Source organism: Colletotrichum navitas, assembly GCF_030913465.1.
Source record: "Colletotrichum navitas strain CBS 125086 chromosome Unknown LY79scaffold_35, whole genome shotgun sequence".
NCBI lineage: Eukaryota > Fungi > Ascomycota > Sordariomycetes > Glomerellales > Glomerellaceae > Colletotrichum > Colletotrichum navitas.
In genome coordinates, this window is record NW_026850581.1 from 356,865 (window position 1) to 374,056 (window position 17,192).

The following is a 17,192-nucleotide window of genomic DNA, read 5'->3' on the forward strand; positions in this document are numbered from 1 at the left end:
ATTCGATGGCCTTAACTCTCCTTCAGGAACGCAGTTGATCCAACCAGAAAGGTCCATGATAGCCCACATCAACAGGCTACACGATAATAGCAAGACAACACGATGTTGTTTAGATCCTCGACTAGGAAACCTGAAACTGCTTGATGATTGCAATCTGGTGAAAGTCCTCGATAGTCTAGTGGTGAGGATATCTGCTTGTCATCACACGATTCGCAGGGGACCGGGGTTCAATTCCCCGTCGAGGAGTTTGTTTTGCCAGTTGCATACTTGAAGGGCCGTTGTAGTCTTCTATGCTGCACTACCTTGTGGTGTATTTCGTACAGTAAAGTGTGTGTGACTGGAGTGAATCCGGTGCTGTAGAGTCTATTGCATAATTTACCTCGATATGTCGTCATGAGATGCATTGGTGAATATTTAGAGCTGATGATGATTATTTTTCGTGGCGCGCGAGGATGATTCCAGCCAGCAGCGACGTATGGTGCTATAGTGCAACCCCGTGATGAACAGATTTTGCAATGGATTTGACAATGGATTTGGCCATGAGTGAAAATGCCGTTGAAGGTGCCGTGGGTGAGATGACGAGGGCATCACTCGATGGACTTGTCTGCCGCTCTCCGCGCAGACACAGGAACCAGTGATTGATAAATAGAGGTCGGAGAGAGCCACAAGAAAAAAGCGAGCTCCGGCTCACGAAATCCTAGAAAGCTTAACGTGGATCCTAGGCATCGGAGGCTCGCCTGAAGCCGCGGCGCGGGAGCAGCCGCCGGTCGGGAACGAACGGCATCAGACCAGTTGGGGCTTGTCGTCCACATCGGAAAAGGAGTGGGGGTTCGGGGGCTCTTGAGAAGTGAGCCCGAATGCCGTCAAGCGGCGGGGATTCCTCCAGCCCAATCCGTGAACGAGCCGAGGGAAGGGGTAAACTGCATGGCAGCCGTTTACTAGGGACCTAGGTGACACTAAGGTGGGTAGTGCAACCATTATCCCTACGATTTTCCTGCAGTTCTTACGATCCCGAAGACCCCGAATGGCGGTTCCGTCACCGCCGACGCTGGCACGCCGACGTCATAGGGCGTTCACAGCGGGGATGACTCAGCTCCACTTTCCGGGCTTCAAGGGTCTAGGGGCCCTCCTGCCAAGGCACTGCGACGCTCCGGGAGCAATGACGAGACTCTTATTGTTGTTTGTCTTGCGGCGCTTTATTAGTCGAGGTCGTCCGCCTCTGCAGCCACACATTCCGCCTTGTGTGTACATGTTTTTTTTTCTCTCTCTCGCAAATGGCGTAGATCTCTGTTCTCCAATCGAAACAACAAAACACAAAAGAAAAAGGGGAAAAGGAAAAGGAAAAAGGGAGGAAAACCACACACACCATGGCCGCAGTCAAATCAACACAGTCGGAGCTCCCGACTTTCTCGCCCATTGACTATGGGAAGTTCTTTGGAGCAGGCGCCCTCGCGGCGACCTCGACGCACGGTGTAAGCCATTGCCGTCACTCGTAACTCCGCGAAACCACATGTGCTCACTTTCTTCGCCCCCCGCAGGCCGCGACGCCCATCGACGTCGTCAAGACGCGCATCCAGGTCGACGACGCCATGAAGGGCCTCAACATGGTCAAGGCCGGCCGCTCGATCGTCGCCAAGGAGGGCGCGTCCGCTCTGCTGACCGGCTTCGGCCCCACCGCCGTCGGCTACCTCGTCCAGGGTGGCGGCAAGTTCGCCGGCTACGAGTTCTTCAAGAAGCAGTTCATCAGCGCCGCCGGCGGGCCCGAGCGCGCCGTCGACAGGCGCACCGCCATCTACCTCGGCGCCAGCGCCACCGCCGAGTTCTTCGCCGACATCCTGCTGTGCCCCCTCGAGGCCACCCGCATCCGCCTCGTCTCTCAGCGCGGCTACGCCTCCGGCCTCGCCCCCGGCTTCGCGCGCCTCGCCCGCGAGGAGGGGCTCAAGGGCTTCTACTCGGGCTTCGTGCCCCTGCTGTTCAAGCAGGTCCCCTACGCCGTCGGCCAGTTCTCCGTCCACGAGGCCGCCGTCGAGCTCATCTACCGCACCATGGGCCCCGAGCGCAAGGCCGCCATGACCCAGCTGCAGTCCACCGGCGTCGAGCTCGCCTCGGGCATCGTCGCCGGCGTCGCCGCCGCCGTGCTCTCCCACCCGGCCGACACCCTGCTGTCCGCCATTAACAAGGGCGCCGGCGACCCGAAGCAGGGCGCCACGAGCCGCATGATCCAGCTCGCCAAGGAGTTCGGCCCCAAGCGTCTGCTGCTGACCGGCTTGGGTCCCCGTATCCTCATGACCTGCGGCCTGGTCGCCGGCCAGTTCGTCATATACGCGCAGTGCAAGACCCTGGTCGGCGCGCCGGCCGGTATCGAGATTCACAAGGAGGAGTCGCTGTAATGGCGAGATGGTAGAAGTGCGTCAGGTGTAAACTGTTTAAAGGTTACAAAGACTCTAGGAAGGGCCGGCGTTTGGTTGCATTGGATCCGGGTGTTCGAGCGGTGGGCCAGCAATTGCTTAGACTATATGATTCCCAAATCGTTATTTTGCTACATCTTTATCAGCCCCGACCAAACTTCAACATAAGGATAGAAAAGTTAAAATGTTAATTCTGTCGAAACGTTCCCACTTTCACTCAGGTATGGGTAGCAGGAGGTCGAGAGGACTTTCAAACTCTGGTATCCTCATGTGTCTCAAGATGGACGTCCCCCAGACGGTGAATGACACTGGACTGTAAGGACTTGGTATCTCATTCTCCTCGTATTCAGTCCAAAGCATCCGCCTCCTGGCTGTGATAGTCGGGCTAATCTCGTGAGCTGCCGCGGTTTTCTTAGCATTAAAGGGCTTTGTCAATCGATGGAAGGAACGCACTGGAACTAGATGACGATGTTGCCTCTACGGAAACAAGCGACTGCAGCGTCGCCCTTTCTCGGCGAGTGGCATGCGTCAGGAGCACAACGAAGGGAAGGAACAGAGTTGAAGTCCACCATTGACATCCTACTTAGGTAGGCAGGAAGAGAAAGCAGTGCCTGCTATCGTTCCATAACTGAGGTGATCCTGGGGAAGACCCACATAGAGTACCTGGGGAAAGAATTGTAAGGAAGGATCATGGAAGCTCCTATTATGAGGCGGTTGGAAAGATTGCTGCTACCCAATTCGTTAAGATCCAAGCGAACACGCGTATACTACCTACCCCCTTCACTCCGGAAGCCTCCTTCCTCAGACATATTCGCCTTGCTATCTCTACAAAGCTCGCCTCTCCAGATGACTGACCTCACTTTTCTCCCAACCTCATCATCACAACCCGCCGTCAGTAAACATCCCCAACCCAGCATCTTTGACCATCTAGCCATACCTCTCTCCCAGGAACACTCCATAAAAAGAATTCCAACACAATGCTCGTCAAGCTCTATTCTGTTCTTTTGGCCCAAGTAGCTCTCGCTGCCGCCGGGCCGTCCATCCTCTTCGCCTACTGGTCCCAGCAAACCACTCTGATGAGGGAATGCCCGTACGGCTACGCCATCAACGCAAGGGAGGGACGTTTCTGGCTCGGCGATCACATGCCCACGACCTACTGCCCAGACTTCTCCGGCGCCAACTGTCCGGCCGGAAACACGACGGTTGTTGATAGCCTCTTCCGGAAGCTTCGGGTTCGTTTCGACCCTTTCTCCTTGCCCTCATCCATTAGCCCTTCCATCCGCCATGTTCAACATGACCTTTCGCCCACCTCGTTCCAACTACCACGCTCCACAAACACCCTCCTTGTGTCGTCGTCGCTGACCGCTCCACATGGGAAACCAGATCTCCAAACCGGGCGGACAAAGGGTCTACGCCGACCCCGACGGCATCATCTCCTACACCCCTGGCGGCGACAGCTCCATCACAGCGACTCCCCCAGGCTCCAATCTGAACGCCTTTCGGGAGTTGCCCGCGAAGCCCTCCGTCTTCGGAGAGAACGACCGTTTGCTGTGGTTTTACAAGTTTGGCGCTGACCCCGCCTACTCCAACATCTACGCCTGCCCCGACAAGAAGCGTGACGGCATGGCGTACCTCAGGGCGCGGTGGACTTCGAAACAGGATGCGGTCTGGGACACAGAGTGCTTCCCCTTGGATGCCTTGCTGGTGCATCCGAGTGATGACATGGTCGGAGCATACGAATACACCGTGGCCTGAGTAGTCACTTTCTATATCCTAGGGCTTGGTGTCAGAGGAGGTTGCTGGCACCTCGACAAGAGAGCAAAGGTGAGGGGTGAGCTGTCTCATTCATTCGTTCGGTTTGCAACCTAGCATAATACAAAGCATCACCATCACAGAGTCACTTCCGTCACATCATACCTTGTGTTGCGGGACACTTTCGCGAGGCAGCATTTTTCATTGCAACACATGACGCAGATCCTGTGATACTCGTACGAACCCATTAAGCCCATGTACAAACCGACTTGCCTACCTAGTCCAAAATAAGCTCAAAGTCAAACTCCTTGACCTTCAGCTCATACTGCGGCAGCGTCGCCGGCCCGCACGACCCGGTACCCAGACCGTGGTGCGCCCAGTCGAGCCGCACAATAGTGTCCTCCCTCTTGCGCTTGTGCAGCTCGTACGGGTGAGTGCACTCGTCGAGGTCCTTGGTCGTGTAGTGCATCGCCGAGAAGGAGGCGCCGTCGAGGTCGCCGAAGCGGGCGCGGACGAGGCGCTCGAGGGCGGGCTGCTCGTCGTCCCCGCGTTCCACGGCGCCCTCGTCGCCGTCGTCGTCGGGGAGCCGGCCGCGGAACTCGACCCAGCGCACGTCGGTCCTGTTGCCGCCGTCCTGCGGGAACTCGTAGTCGACAAAGAGGTCGTCGACTGTCTCCTCCCAGTTGCCAAACGCCTGGCTCTCCTTCTTGTCGCGGTAGCTCTCGCCCGGGCCGCGGCCCCACCAGGCGGCCGTCTCGACGCCGCGGACGCCGAGGGTGAAGCCGATGCGGGCAAAGGTGTCGGGCAGCAGGGGCCCGCTGGGCTTGCCCTTGACCTTGACGTAGACGGCCTCGCCATGGAAGGTGAAGGTGGTCCAGGTGTCGACGGCCCAGGCGAGGACGGGCGGGGCGATGCGGGAGTGAACGTTGACGACGAGGCCGTGCTTCTCCTTGCTCCACTCCACGCGCCGGACCGAGTGGCGCGTCTGGTGGAGGCGACGGTCCTGCCAATTGGGACCGAAGCGGCCGCCGCGGTCGTTGTCGGTGAGGGCACGGTAGAAGTCCATGACGAGGGGCTCGGTGAGGAGCTCGAGGTGCGGGCGGGACGCCTTGCGCCATGATGCGACGGTGCCGAGCTGGAGGTCGAGGCCCCAGGTCGAGAGGCCCGTGGAGGAGGTGATGGTGAGGAGGGAGGGGGAGGTCTGGGCGACCTGCGGGACGGGGTCGACGAAGGGATTCGAGAGGGAGGAGAGGATTACGGCCATGGAGGGGGGCTTGGAGAGCGGGACCTGACCGAAGGCGACGAGGCGGCCAGCCTTGGCCCAATTCGTGTCGCTGGCTAGGGCGAAGTCGATATGCAGGTAGGCCTCCGCGGCGAGGTTCTTCGGGAGACCCTTGATCTTGAGATGGGCTTTGGTGTGCGGTTTCACGCCTGAGCGGGTGCGTTAGTCAAGGTGCATGAATATCGACAACCGCGTGGGACGGCGCGCAACGAGTGCTTACCCTTGGGGATCTCAACCTCCTGGTCGCCGCCGATGACCATGCCGTCGGCGACGATGTGCCAGGTGGCTGTGAGGTGGTCCAGGGAGATGAAGTCGTAGCGGTTGACGATGGTGACCTCGTTGTCCTTTATGCCGAGCGTCTGCACCGGCTCGATGGCCTTTCTGTACTCGCGCAAGCCGGGCGTCGGGGTGTGCTCGGCGAAGCAGAGGCCGTCAAAAACAAAGTTGTAGTCGTTGGGCACGTCGCCAAAGTCGCCGCCATAGGCCATGTACTCCTCGCCGTCCTCGTTCTTGGTGCGGAGGCCCTGTCACTGTTAGTAGACGGCGCACGCCCGCCTTTTCACCGCTGGGCGACTTACATGGTTGGCCCATTCCCACACGAAGCCTCCCATGAGGCGCGGGTACTCGTAGAAGGCCTCAATATATTCCTTGATGCCGCCTGGCCCGTTGCCCATGGCATGGATGTACTCGCACAGGACGAGCGGCTTGGACCACTGCTTCTCGGAGGCCATGCTCACAATGTCGTCGGCCGAGGCGTACATGCGGCTGTAGATGTCCGCTGTCCGAGCGGACCAATCGCCCTCATAGTGCACGAGACGGGACTTGTCGATGCTCTTGATCACGTCGTACATGTGCTGGTGGTTTGACCCGTAGAAGGACTCATTGCCCAGGGACCACAAGACAACACACGCGTGGTTCTTGTCTCGTTGGACCATCTGTCTCGCACGGTCCTCGTAGGCTTCGCGCCACTCGGGGTTGTCGGTGGCCCAGCTTTCTCCTCTATTGCCGACGACGCCGAAGCCGTGGCACTCGAGGTCGGCCTCGTCGAGGATCCAGAGGCCGAGCTCGTCGGCGAGGTCGTACAGCCGCGGGTCATTGATGTAGTGCGAGGTGCGGATGCCGTTGATGTTGAAGTGCTTCATGAGCAGCAGGTCACGCTTGAGGAACTCGTACGGCACCGCACGACCGGAGTCGGGGTGGTGCTCGTGGCGGTTGACGCCGCGAAACTTGACGGGCTCGCCGTTGATGCAGAAGACGCCCTTGAGGAGCTCGGTGCGACGGAAGCCGACGCGCTGGACCAGGCTGCACTTCTTGAAGTTGAGGACGAGCGTGTACAGGTACGGCGTCTCGGCAGTCCACTTGTGAGGGTTCTTGACGCGGATGTCGAAGCTGTTGTGGCGGTCAAAGATCTTCATGTCCTTGGCCACAAGCTTGCCGTCGGCATCCAGGAGCTTCATGTCGACGTAGGCGCCGCGGTCCATCTCGATGTCGACCTTGAGAGTAGCGTCCTTGTAGTCGTCGTCGAGGATGGTGTGGACGAAGTAGTCGACCGGGTGAAACTTGGGAAAGGCGTGGAGGTAGACGTCCCTGAAGATGCCGCTGAGCCACCACTGGTCCTGGTCCTCGAGGTATGTGCCGTCACATCTCTGGTAGACCTCGACCGCGAGGACGTTGTCCTCGCCGATCTTGACAAGGTCCGTCACGTCGAACTCGCTAGGGTTGCGAGCGCCCTGGGAGTAGCCAACCTCCTTGCCGTTGACCCAGACGGTGAAGGCAGAATCGACACCTTCAAATCGCAGTCTGAGCTGGTGGTCGGCAAAGTCGTCCCCGACTTGGAATGTTGTCACGTGGCGGCCGCACTCATTGTCATCGTAGGGAATGTTGGGGGCGTCTACCGGCCAGGGGAAGTTGAGATTCGTGTACTGTGGACCCTTGCCAAAGCCCTGGCACTGCCACATGCCGGGGACAACAATGTCGTCCCACTCAGACGTGTCAAAGTCGGGTTTGTAAAAGTCCCGGGGTTCATGGAACGGCGATGTGGTCAGATGGAACTTCCATGTCCCTGACAGGAGCTTGGACTTGGACTTGGAGGTGTCCCTGGTAAGGGCGTCCTCTTCATTGTCGTACAGAAAGAAGTAGCTGCGAGGCGGGAGGGTGCCGCGGTGGAGAACTTTGAGGTTGCTCCAGTCCGGGAGGCTCGAAGGAAAGGTGTGCGTGGGGGCCTTCTCGGCCGCGGCGATCTGCTGTCCAGACGATCCGGCGCCGGACAAGCCGTCACTTGACGAGCTACCGAGACGGCGGTGACGGCCTAACTTCTCCATGTAGACGTCCATATGGAGGCGGGTCTCGGAAGAGATGTCGACATAGTCATCAGAGATCTCGGACATGGTGATGCGAGGTTCGGCACCGGCGGCCGAGGCGGAGAACGATGCGGGTACGCGTTCAGGTACGGCCAACGAGTGGAGAGACAAAAATTGGGGTCAGTGGAGACACACGATAGATGAAGACGAGATATCGACGGGGACGCGCAAGGGAGATTGATGTACACGATGACGAGCTGTCTAAAGATGGATTGGGTGGAGGTGGCGGTGGTTCACATACAGCCCTGTCAAAGGAGGAGAAGGAACGCGGATGGAGATGGGGATGAAGACGGAGATGGCAATGAAGGTTGGAGCTTGAGTTTGGAGCTTGGATCGGCAGGAAACGATAGCTCTGGGAAACACACTGATGTCTGTCTGACTGTCTCAGAACCAGGACCCGAGCTCTGGATGTGTGTGTGTGTCTGTCCAAGGTCGGGAACCGGGAACGAACGTCACCTGAGACGGTGCAGCGTCTGGGAGTGCGGGGGAATCACAGAGAGACCAGCTGCAAGGGGAAGGTGGCTGGTGAGGTATGGTACACTATTGGGGAAGCGGGGTAGCTGATCGTTGGTCCAGAGGGGTTCGGGCTAGTAGCTTATGTAACGCGGCAGAGTTGAGGTTAAAAGCTGAGGTTAAAAGCTGAGGCCTGAGGATCCATCTCACGTGGCTCACGACCCGAAGCGGCAAGATACACACGTGACTTTTGCCGCCAGACTTTGGGGTAGGGGGAGCGGGCACTTTATCCGTACTCTTACTGCGTAATCAACCGAGCAGGCACTGATCAAGAGTCAGCCGGGATTAGTCGGGATAGGTATTATCATTGGTTCTGTTTGGCCAAACACCAAACATCAACACCCAAACACACTCACATCCGGCTGGCTTGTTGCCGAGAGGGACCGCCCTAATAACGTACGTCCCTTGGTCACCTACATTCTAGTTTTTTATTTGAGCTCTTTCCTTTCTTTTTTATCTTCATATTCCAGCATCAGTTTTTTTTTTCCTCTTTTTCCGCTGGCGTTTCGATCCAGACCGACTTCGAGTCAGGCTCGGGTTCCGTCCGAGAATTTCTCCACCACACCCGCCAATTGCCTGCTCATCCAGCCGAGGTACGTATCCACGTGCGGTGCCCCGTCCGGCGTGGGTATCGCGGGTTGTGTGGGAGGAAACCCCCAGGGTCCATAATTTCCCCAGCCGAGGCTAGCGCCCACACAAGGCCTCGGCTTTCGACCCCATCTGGGGGTATCAAGAGTCTCCACGTTCCGAAAGAATCCTTGACATACGTGGTACGATCGTATATACGGTATACCCTCGCAATCGGTAGGCAGGTAGGTAGTTTACAATTTGGAGAAGCTGGGGGGTTTTTTATTTTCCCCCTTTGTTGCCAGCCCATTCCCCCTTCACCTTCCCCCTTTTTCCTTGGCTGTCCTCTGCATCCTCGGCCCATCGCCATGATCGTTGTAGCCGCAATCTCCCATCCCCTAAGAAAACAAATTTCCAAGCTTGGCGGACGTTTGTGGCCGTTGCATCATCGTCCGGGGAAATAGTTCGGCACGCAGCCGCAAACCTTGTTGTTGGTTCTGCCCGCGCCTTGGCTGGTCCCATCACTTTCCCAACCCGCAAGTTTCTTCGCGTGATTCCTCCCCCGCCCCCCCCCCCCCCCTTGTGCCCATGCTGGCCCTTTTGAGCATGTCAAGCCGAACATGGTTCGTTCGCCACGAATCACACGTTGTATCCTACAAATGCCAGGGTTCCGACTTGATCCCCTCCTCCTTATGGCGGGGATGCGGGCGTGCCTTTTGAGGAGAAATGGGGTAAGCCAACCCATAACAGACATGATGCCGTGCGGAGATGCAGAGGGTGGCACTTTTTTTCCAACGTGCTAACAAAACTGCTTACTTGCTTCACTAGTATGAAATCGTTGATGCATCCAATATCTTTTTCCTGTCAGTCATGCGCCATGTATCAAACAGAAGCGTCTCCGCAAAAAAAAAAAAAAAAAAAAAAAAAAAAGAAAGAAAGAAAGAAAGAAAGAAAGAAATAAGGCCTGCCCACATGCCCACGGCACCGCTTTCCCCGTGCAACGCAGCCCGTTTATCGCCCTTGTTATCCATACCCGGACCGATGTGGAGACGGCACATCCAAACCACATGATCCTGGGTCGTCCGAGGACAGGGTGTGGGAGGATGGAGATGTCATGTAACAGCGGTGGGCAGTGGACTCGTCCCGGGCCCTTGGTTGGATCATCGTTGGCCGGTGGCCGGGCCTTGGCTTGCTGATTCAACCTGTTGGCTGGGGCTGGCTTTCTTTAAGGCCCTCTTCTTTCTGCTTAAAACACTCCATCGTCCCTTCGCGTCTCTCTCGTGCGCGTCTCTCTTGTCTTTTCGTCCGCCCCGTTCCCCCTCCCAATTGACCCGACCTCTTGCGTTGCGGTCCAGCGCAAACCCCGCCCCCAAATCATCATGGCCACCCTTCAAGAGTCCAAGTCCAACGCCGAAGTCGAACATGATAACACACCGTTCGACGAGAAGGCCCCCGCCGGCGAGGTGACGGAGATCAATGCCGCCTCCGTCGCCCTCGCCGCCGCTCTGGCCGAGAGGCCGCCCAACATCTGGTCGCCCAACATGATCAAGCTCTACTGCATCCTTGCTATTGGCTACCTCGTGTCTACTATGAACGGTTTTGGTAAGTCTGCTATGCCTCATACGTGTTGAGCGTAACCCCGAGTATACTAACACCCAACAGACAGCTCCCTCATGGGAAGTCAAAACGCGATGCCCCAATACCAAAAGACCTTTGGCCTCGACGGCGCCGGCTCCACCACCGGTATCGTCTTCATGATCTACCAGGTCGGTCAGGTGGTCAGCTTCCCGTTCTGCTCCCCCTTGGCCGACGGCTACGGCCGCCGTGTCTGCATCTTTGTCGGCTGCTTCATCGTCCTCGTCGGCACTGCCATCCAGACGCCCGCCAACACGCTCGGCCAATTCATTGGCGGAAGATTCGTCCTCGGTTTCGGCGCCTCCCTTGCCTCTGCCGCCGGCCCCGCCTACATTGTTGAGCTTGCGCATCCCAAGTACAGAGGAACCATGGCTGGCGCGTACAGTACGTGAAACCTCCTCCCCCCCCTTTTTGAGATGCCCATGCGTCTTTTCGGTTCTCTTTGCTGACGGACGTTCGCCCATCAGACACCTTCTGGTGGCTCGGAAACATTCTGGCCGGATGGACCACGTACGGCACGAACGAGCACCTGCAGACCAGCTGGGCGTGGCGGATCCCCACCCTCGTCCAGGCCGGCATGCCCGCCGTCGTCATGTGCTTCATCATGTTCTTCCCCGAGTCCCCCAGGTGGCTCATCTCCCACGACCGCGGCGAGGAGGCCCTCGCCATTCTCGCAAAGTACCACGGCGACGGCGACGCCAGCTCGCCCATCGTGCAGCTCCAGTACCAGGAGATCGTCGAGGACAACCGTCTGACCAAGAACGAGAACCCTTGGTGGGACATGCGGGAGCTGTTCAACACCAGAGCGGCCCGCTACAGACTCTACATGATGATTGCGATGGCTTTCTTTGGTCAATGGAGCGGCAATAACGTCGTTTCTTACTTCATGGTAAGCAGCAGCCCGTTCCGGGGACCCCCTGGGATGACAACGAGAAGGCGACGACGAAACCCACCACTAACATGCAATAGCCCGAAATGTTCAAGCAGGCAGGCATCACCAGCGACAGCACTCAGCTGCTTCTCACAGCTATCAACCCCATCTTCTGCCTCATCGCGGCCATCTATGGCGCCACCCTGCTCGACAAGCTCGGCCGACGTTTCATGATGTTGGCTGGCTTGGCCGGCTCCCTCGTCGCCTACATCATGTTGACCGCCTTCACCGCCGAAACCCCAAACAACCAGAACCTTTCGTACGGTGTCATCGTCTCTATTTACCTCTTCGGCATCGTCTTCTCCTGGGGCTTCACCCCCCTGCAGACGCTCTATGCCGTCGAGTGCATGGAGAACCGCACCCGCGCCAAGGGCTCCGCTTTGTCCTTCCTGTTTCTGAACATCGCCATCATCATCAACACCTACGGAATCAGCGTCGGCATCCAGAAGATAGGCTACAAGCTCTACATCGTATATATCGTGTGGATCTGCGTCGAGATAACCATCATCTACTTCTTCTTTGTCGAGACCGCCGGCAAGACCCTGGAGGAGCTCAAGTCTATTTTCGAGGCGCCTAACCCTAGGAAAGAGTCAACGAAAAAGACCAAGGTTGCGGTGGACGGGGCTGGCAATGTTCTCAACGTCGGCGAGACCATTTCTGCGTAGACAGGCCTTGTATACTCAAACTCGCATATACACTGAGTCTACGTACCTAGTATTACAACACCCTAGCGACCCTTCCGGGGTTTTAATGAGATAATTTGTAGAGCAGAGCGTTGAAATGCTTATCATGAAACTGTCTGTGAAGTCTGCCACTGAAGTTTTGTGTCGATGTGGAGTCAAGTTAAGAATTAATGACTTGGGACTTCCGGCTTTCTGTTACAATATGACAAATTTAATTAAGATGACTTCGCGACTGATCTCGACAAAACCCATCATCTTCTCACGGCTACTGACTGGCCGCGTTTACTCTGTCATAAAAGGTCATGTGGCATAGCTCATCCTGTTGCCGTTCTAATATTGTGAATGATGGATCTTAACATTCTTATCCGGAGTAGAGACGTATGAATACCAAGTAATGTGAGTGGTATTTGAGGTTCCTCAAGAAATGCGCATGAGCTTTTCAAGAGGGCGTTTACTCAATTATAGGTATATGTCAGTCCCCGTGGTGACCCGCCTGACACGTGGGCCGGCACCATGAACCGAATGGTGTGGCATTGATGGTTGCCGGATCCCTCTGTCACATGATCCAATCTTTCTCGCTTTTTGCCATTTTCAATGTGAAGGAAGCGTGACTCTGCGATGTTGATGTTGCACCACACAACGAAGCCCCACAGCGGCGTTGGTGGTTGGATCCGCCAATACAAACTTTCCATTCCTGCACTCTAGCTATTTGAATGAGCCAACGTCGATCCGTCTCACCCATTCCCGATTCAGCCATCCACCGTGTGCCGCTTCCAGCCTAGTTCCGCGCATCTCCGCGAACCCATGGGGAAATAGGGTCCTAGTCAATAACCCAAATCTTGGGGCGACGCGCAACTTACAGAAAAAGTCGGACGTGGTTGCCGGTTCTCTTGTACCATTCCTTCTTCGCGGCCTCCTGATATGTCAGGATCTTTGGAAATTTGAAAGGATAAAAGAATGGCAGAAGGATAGACGAACAAGGGAGGTGCGAGAATACAAATGGTCGTTTGAGATGGAAGAAATAGAGCTAGAACAAGTCACGCGGGCGCGCAATTATCAAACTGCCCCTATTGCCCATCTCATCCGTGCCAAGGACCTGTGGCTGCTTTGCAGGGCAATATGCTATTCATTACTGACACGGGAATTTGCTTGGGATATGGGAGACAAGCTGTCTTCACGGGAACGCGAGGACGAGTTCCAGACGGCTCTTCGACTCTAGTCCAAGGAACCAAATCTCCTTGTTGTAATTGCACACTACCCCTAGAAATACCCCTCGCGGGAGCCGATAAGTAACGATCCGAATGATATTCTCTTCTTTCCATCCCCGTTAATAACAGTATTGGGATATTGGAGGGAGCGGGTGAAGAAAGCTTAGCTTTGGCCACGGTTCCTGGGACCTGCGCCTAAACGAACCGCGTCCCCCCCATGTTGACCTTGCCCCTCACCCCAAGCCCGCCAAGCGGAAGTATATCTTCCTCCAGCGGCAAACGGATGCAGTGCATCCGGGTCGTCGGCAAGCTTGGGACCGCAGCATCGTTCTACTTGTCGTGGCAAACTCCCGTTGATTGATGGAATTAGCCAAGGCAGCCTCGATCCGCCTCATTTCCGGAGGGTCGAGTCAGAATAACGTGCTCGGTTCAACAGTTGAACGCGATTGCCCCTTCGCACCACTGTGGCATCGTTTGCCATCCCAGTTCTACCAGAGAAACGGGTCGTAAGGAAACAGGACGCTTGCTTGGTTTATTTATAATGCTGGACAGGTCTGCAGTCGTCAACCTGTTCCTGTCCCCCTTCCATCACCTAGTCTACCTGTCATAGAAGTCTGAACGTCGCTCTCGCGCCGCACTTTTGACGAACAGTCTCTCAAGACAGCGGTCATTGGCCCAAGATGAAGTACGTCAAGCTTCTCCTGGCCGCTATTGCGGCCCCGATCCAGGCTGCCTTCACCTGGAAGAACGTCAAGACCGGTGGCGGCGGCGGCTTCGTCCCGTCCATCGTGTTCCACCCCACGACCAAGGGCGTTGCCTATGCCAGGACCGATATTGGCGGTCTTTACCGCCTCAATGCCGACGACTCCTGGACCCCGGTCACCGACGCGAACAGCTTCGCCGACGATTCTCACTGGAGCCGGTGGGGTGTCGATGCGCTCGCGCTTGATCCCCAGGACGATAAGAAGGTGTTCATTGCCGTGGGAACATACACCAACAGCTGGTGGGGCCAAATCTGTAGCTTTCTATTCAGGATGAACTGCTTGCTGATTCTTCCTCAGGGATCCCTACAATGGGCAGATTGCGCGTAGCTCGGACCGGGGTGCCACATGGTCCTTTGCCGACCTCCCCTTCAAGGTAAGAAATTAAGGATGCATCATGTATCCCCCCCCAAGTTCGACAGACTGAATAACATTCATGTTAGGTTGGCGGAAACATGCCTGGGAGAGGAAACGGCGAGCGTCTTGCAGTCGACCCGAAGAACTCCAATATAGTCTATTTCGGTGCCCGGAGCGGCAACGGGCTATGGAAAAGTACCAACGGAGGTATGGTAAACCAAGTCTGCGCAAGGACAACATGATTTTGACTCTATGCAGGCGCCAGCTTCTCCAAGGTCTCATCCTTCACCGCCGTCGGTACGTTCCGTGCTGGGCCTGCCGGGGACCAGTACAACGGCGACATCCAGGGTCTGAACTTCGTCACCTTCGACCCTACTTCCGCTGCAGTTGGAGGCGCCACGTCCAGAATATTTGTCGGTGTGGCTGAGAACGTAACGTCTTCCGTTTACGTCTCCAACGATGCCGGCTCTACTTGGTCCGCTGTTGCCGGCCAACCGGGAAGATACTTCCCTCACAAAGGCAGGATCCAGCCTGCCGAGAAGGTGTGTTCTGCGTTGAACAATTGCTATTGGTACTAGACTGACAATATTTGTAGGCTCTATATATAAGCTACGCTGACGGAACCGGACCTTACGACGGTACCTCCGGTTCAGTCTGGAGATATGACATTACCGCTGGCACCTGGAAGGACATAACCCCGGTTTCCGGCGCAGACTTGTACCACGGCTTTGGTGAGTTGATCAAATTTCTGGACTCATCATTTCCTCAACATAGATCCATTTGGAAACGTGTTGCTTTTCTTGAAGAGTAAAATTGTAGTGCTAATGAAACTTAGGTGGCTTGAGTGTGGATCTCCAAAAGCCAGGCACCCTGATTGTGGCATCTTTGAACAGCTGGTGGCCCGATGCAAAACTGTTCAGATCAACTGACTCCGGCAATACCTGGAAACAGCTTTGGACATGGGGTACCGACGGTAACCAGAACCTCAGCTATGTCCAGACTTCACCAAAGGTAGGAAAGACCCCGATAACGAAGAGCCGGGAGGATGGGTCAATAGAAATCAAACGGAACCCAAGCACTGACGCGTTGCAGGCCCCTTGGATCAAGACCAACTTCCTCGATGTCGATACGAAGGACTTGGGTTGGATGATCGAGTCCTTCGAGATCGACCCTACCGACTCCAACCATTGGCTGTGGGGCACCGGCCTGACTATCTTCGGCGGCCATGACCTGACCAAGTGGGATACTGGAGCCAAGGTCAACATCCAGTCCCTGGCAGATGGCATCGAAGAGATGGCCATCCAGGAGCTAGCCAGCGCCCCCGGTGGCTCCGAGCTCCTCGTCGCCACCGGAGACAACAACGGGTTCACTTACAAGGCCCGAAGCGATATCGATACGGCACCGCAGACCACCTGGGCCAACCCCATGTGGGCAACTTCCATAAGCGTCGACTACGCAGGCAATAAGGTCGCCAGTGTTGTCCGCGCCGGAAACACCGTCGGAACCCCGCAGCTGGCCGTCAGCTCCGACGGCGGCGCCACTTGGAACGTCAGCCCGGCCGCCGGCACCGCGCAGTACGGCGGTTCCGTTGCCTACTCCGCCGATGCCGACGTCATTCTGTGGTCGACGGAGACGGTCGGCGTGCAGAGAAGCGCCAACGCAGGCTCTCTTGCAGTGGTCTCCAGCATCCCCGCTGGCGCCGTCATCGCTAGCGACAAGCGCAACAACACAGTCTTCTACGGTGCCTCGGGTTCCAAGTTCTACCGCTCCACGGACGCCGGGGCGACCTTCTCCACCGCAGGCTCCCTTGGGTCGGCCACAAGTATCAGTCATGTTGAGGCACATCCGATCAAAGCGGGCGACGTCTGGGTATCCACCAACGTCGGCATCTTTCACAGCACCGACTACGGCTCCTCCTTCACCCAAGTCTCCACGGTCCTCACAAACACCCACCAGGTGTCCCTCGGCAAGGGCTCCGGCTCCACCTGGAACCTCTACGCCTTCGGCACCGGTCCCGCAGGCAGACGCCTCTACGGCAGCGCCGATCTTGGCGCATCCTGGACGGACCTCCAAGGATCCCAGAGTTTCGGAGCCGTTGACAGCGCCAAGATCGCCGGCTCCAACAATGAGGACAACCTCGTATACATCGGCACCAACGGGCGCGGCGTCTTCTATGCCTCAGGCGTCATCCCTTCTTCCGGTGGCGGTTCAACGTCTGTTTCTCCAACAGCGACTGCCGGGCCATCAAGCAGTAGCTCTGCGGTCCCCGTGAGCTCTTCCTCATCTTCTGTTCGGACTACTTTGGTGACATCCTCCACCTCCGCAACCCGGACCTCCACCAGTTCCTCCCCGGCTCCTACGGCGACCAATCTAGCGAAGCAGTTTGAGCAGTGTGGTGGTGCGGGTTGGAACGGCCCAACTCAATGCGTTTCGCCGTACAACTGCAAGCTTTGGAATGAGTGGTACTCCCAATGCGTGTAGGCACTACAGAAAGGGGCAATTTCACGTATGAGACGGTGTAACGCGATATGGGCTTAGAAAGTCAAGACAGGGTTAGCAGATTTAAAAGAAGAATCCCTCAAAGCCAAAAAAAAAAAAAAAAGCTTCCATGGTCTGATACTATTACGAATCCAGCGATCTGCTCGATGCTTCACCTTGAAAGATGGATATGCTGGATGTATGTTCCCTTCGTTCACAAATTGCATTAACATCCATAGTAAGACGATCAACTCTTT

At 56.6% G+C, this 17,192-nt stretch overlaps 5 protein-coding genes and 1 non-coding gene across 6 annotated transcripts; 5 read left to right on the forward strand and 1 right to left on the reverse strand.

Moving 5' to 3' along the window:
• The first annotated feature begins 164 nt into the window (after nucleotides 1–164).
• On the forward strand, nucleotides 165–246 carry LY79DRAFT_t143. Its single transcript has one exon. It is a non-coding gene; the product is annotated as a tRNA-Asp (tRNA).
• Nucleotides 247–1,157: 911 nt separating this feature from the next.
• LY79DRAFT_608522 (mitochondrial carrier domain-containing protein) lies at nucleotides 1,158–2,651 on the forward strand. Its single transcript, XM_060561911.1, has 2 exons — nucleotides 1,158–1,472; nucleotides 1,539–2,651. Exons 1-2 carry the CDS (start codon nucleotides 1,368–1,370, stop codon nucleotides 2,388–2,390), a joined length of 957 nt encoding a protein of 318 aa, XP_060413497.1. The 5' UTR covers nucleotides 1,158–1,367; the 3' UTR covers nucleotides 2,391–2,651.
• A 686-nt stretch (nucleotides 2,652–3,337) lies between these two features.
• LY79DRAFT_633519 (uncharacterized protein) lies at nucleotides 3,338–4,163 on the forward strand (the record flags this gene model as incomplete). The annotated part of the gene is made up of 2 exons (XM_060562215.1): nucleotides 3,338–3,640; nucleotides 3,792–4,163. The coding sequence occupies exons 1-2, from the start codon at nucleotides 3,386–3,388 to the stop codon at nucleotides 4,161–4,163; spliced, it is 627 nt and encodes a 208-aa protein (XP_060413498.1). The 5' UTR covers nucleotides 3,338–3,385.
• Nucleotides 4,164–4,233: 70 nt separating this feature from the next.
• On the reverse strand, nucleotides 4,234–8,300 carry LY79DRAFT_608527 (family 2 glycosyl hydrolase). The gene is made up of 4 exons (XM_060561912.1): nucleotides 6,021–8,300; nucleotides 5,663–5,966; nucleotides 4,717–5,591; nucleotides 4,234–4,680 (listed from the first exon to the last, which is right to left on the reverse strand). The coding sequence occupies exons 1-4, from the start codon at nucleotides 7,827–7,829 to the stop codon at nucleotides 4,438–4,440; spliced, it is 3,231 nt and encodes a 1,076-aa protein (XP_060413499.1). The 5' UTR covers nucleotides 7,830–8,300; the 3' UTR covers nucleotides 4,234–4,437.
• Nucleotides 8,301–9,784: 1,484 nt separating this feature from the next.
• LY79DRAFT_556196 (general substrate transporter) lies at nucleotides 9,785–12,244 on the forward strand. The gene is made up of 4 exons (XM_060557996.1): nucleotides 9,785–10,484; nucleotides 10,545–10,901; nucleotides 10,985–11,406; nucleotides 11,487–12,244. The coding sequence occupies exons 1-4, from the start codon at nucleotides 10,262–10,264 to the stop codon at nucleotides 12,111–12,113; spliced, it is 1,629 nt and encodes a 542-aa protein (XP_060413500.1). The 5' UTR covers nucleotides 9,785–10,261; the 3' UTR covers nucleotides 12,114–12,244.
• A 1,775-nt stretch (nucleotides 12,245–14,019) lies between these two features.
• Nucleotides 14,020–16,938, forward strand: LY79DRAFT_580375 (fungal cellulose binding domain-containing protein; the record flags this gene model as incomplete). Its single annotated transcript, XM_060560099.1, has 7 exons — nucleotides 14,020–14,342; nucleotides 14,401–14,476; nucleotides 14,544–14,664; nucleotides 14,716–14,999; nucleotides 15,053–15,188; nucleotides 15,293–15,468; nucleotides 15,550–16,938. The coding sequence occupies 7 exons, from the start codon at nucleotides 14,020–14,022 to the stop codon at nucleotides 16,936–16,938; spliced, it is 2,505 nt and encodes an 834-aa protein (XP_060413501.1).
• Nucleotides 16,939–17,192: the final 254 nt, after the last annotated feature.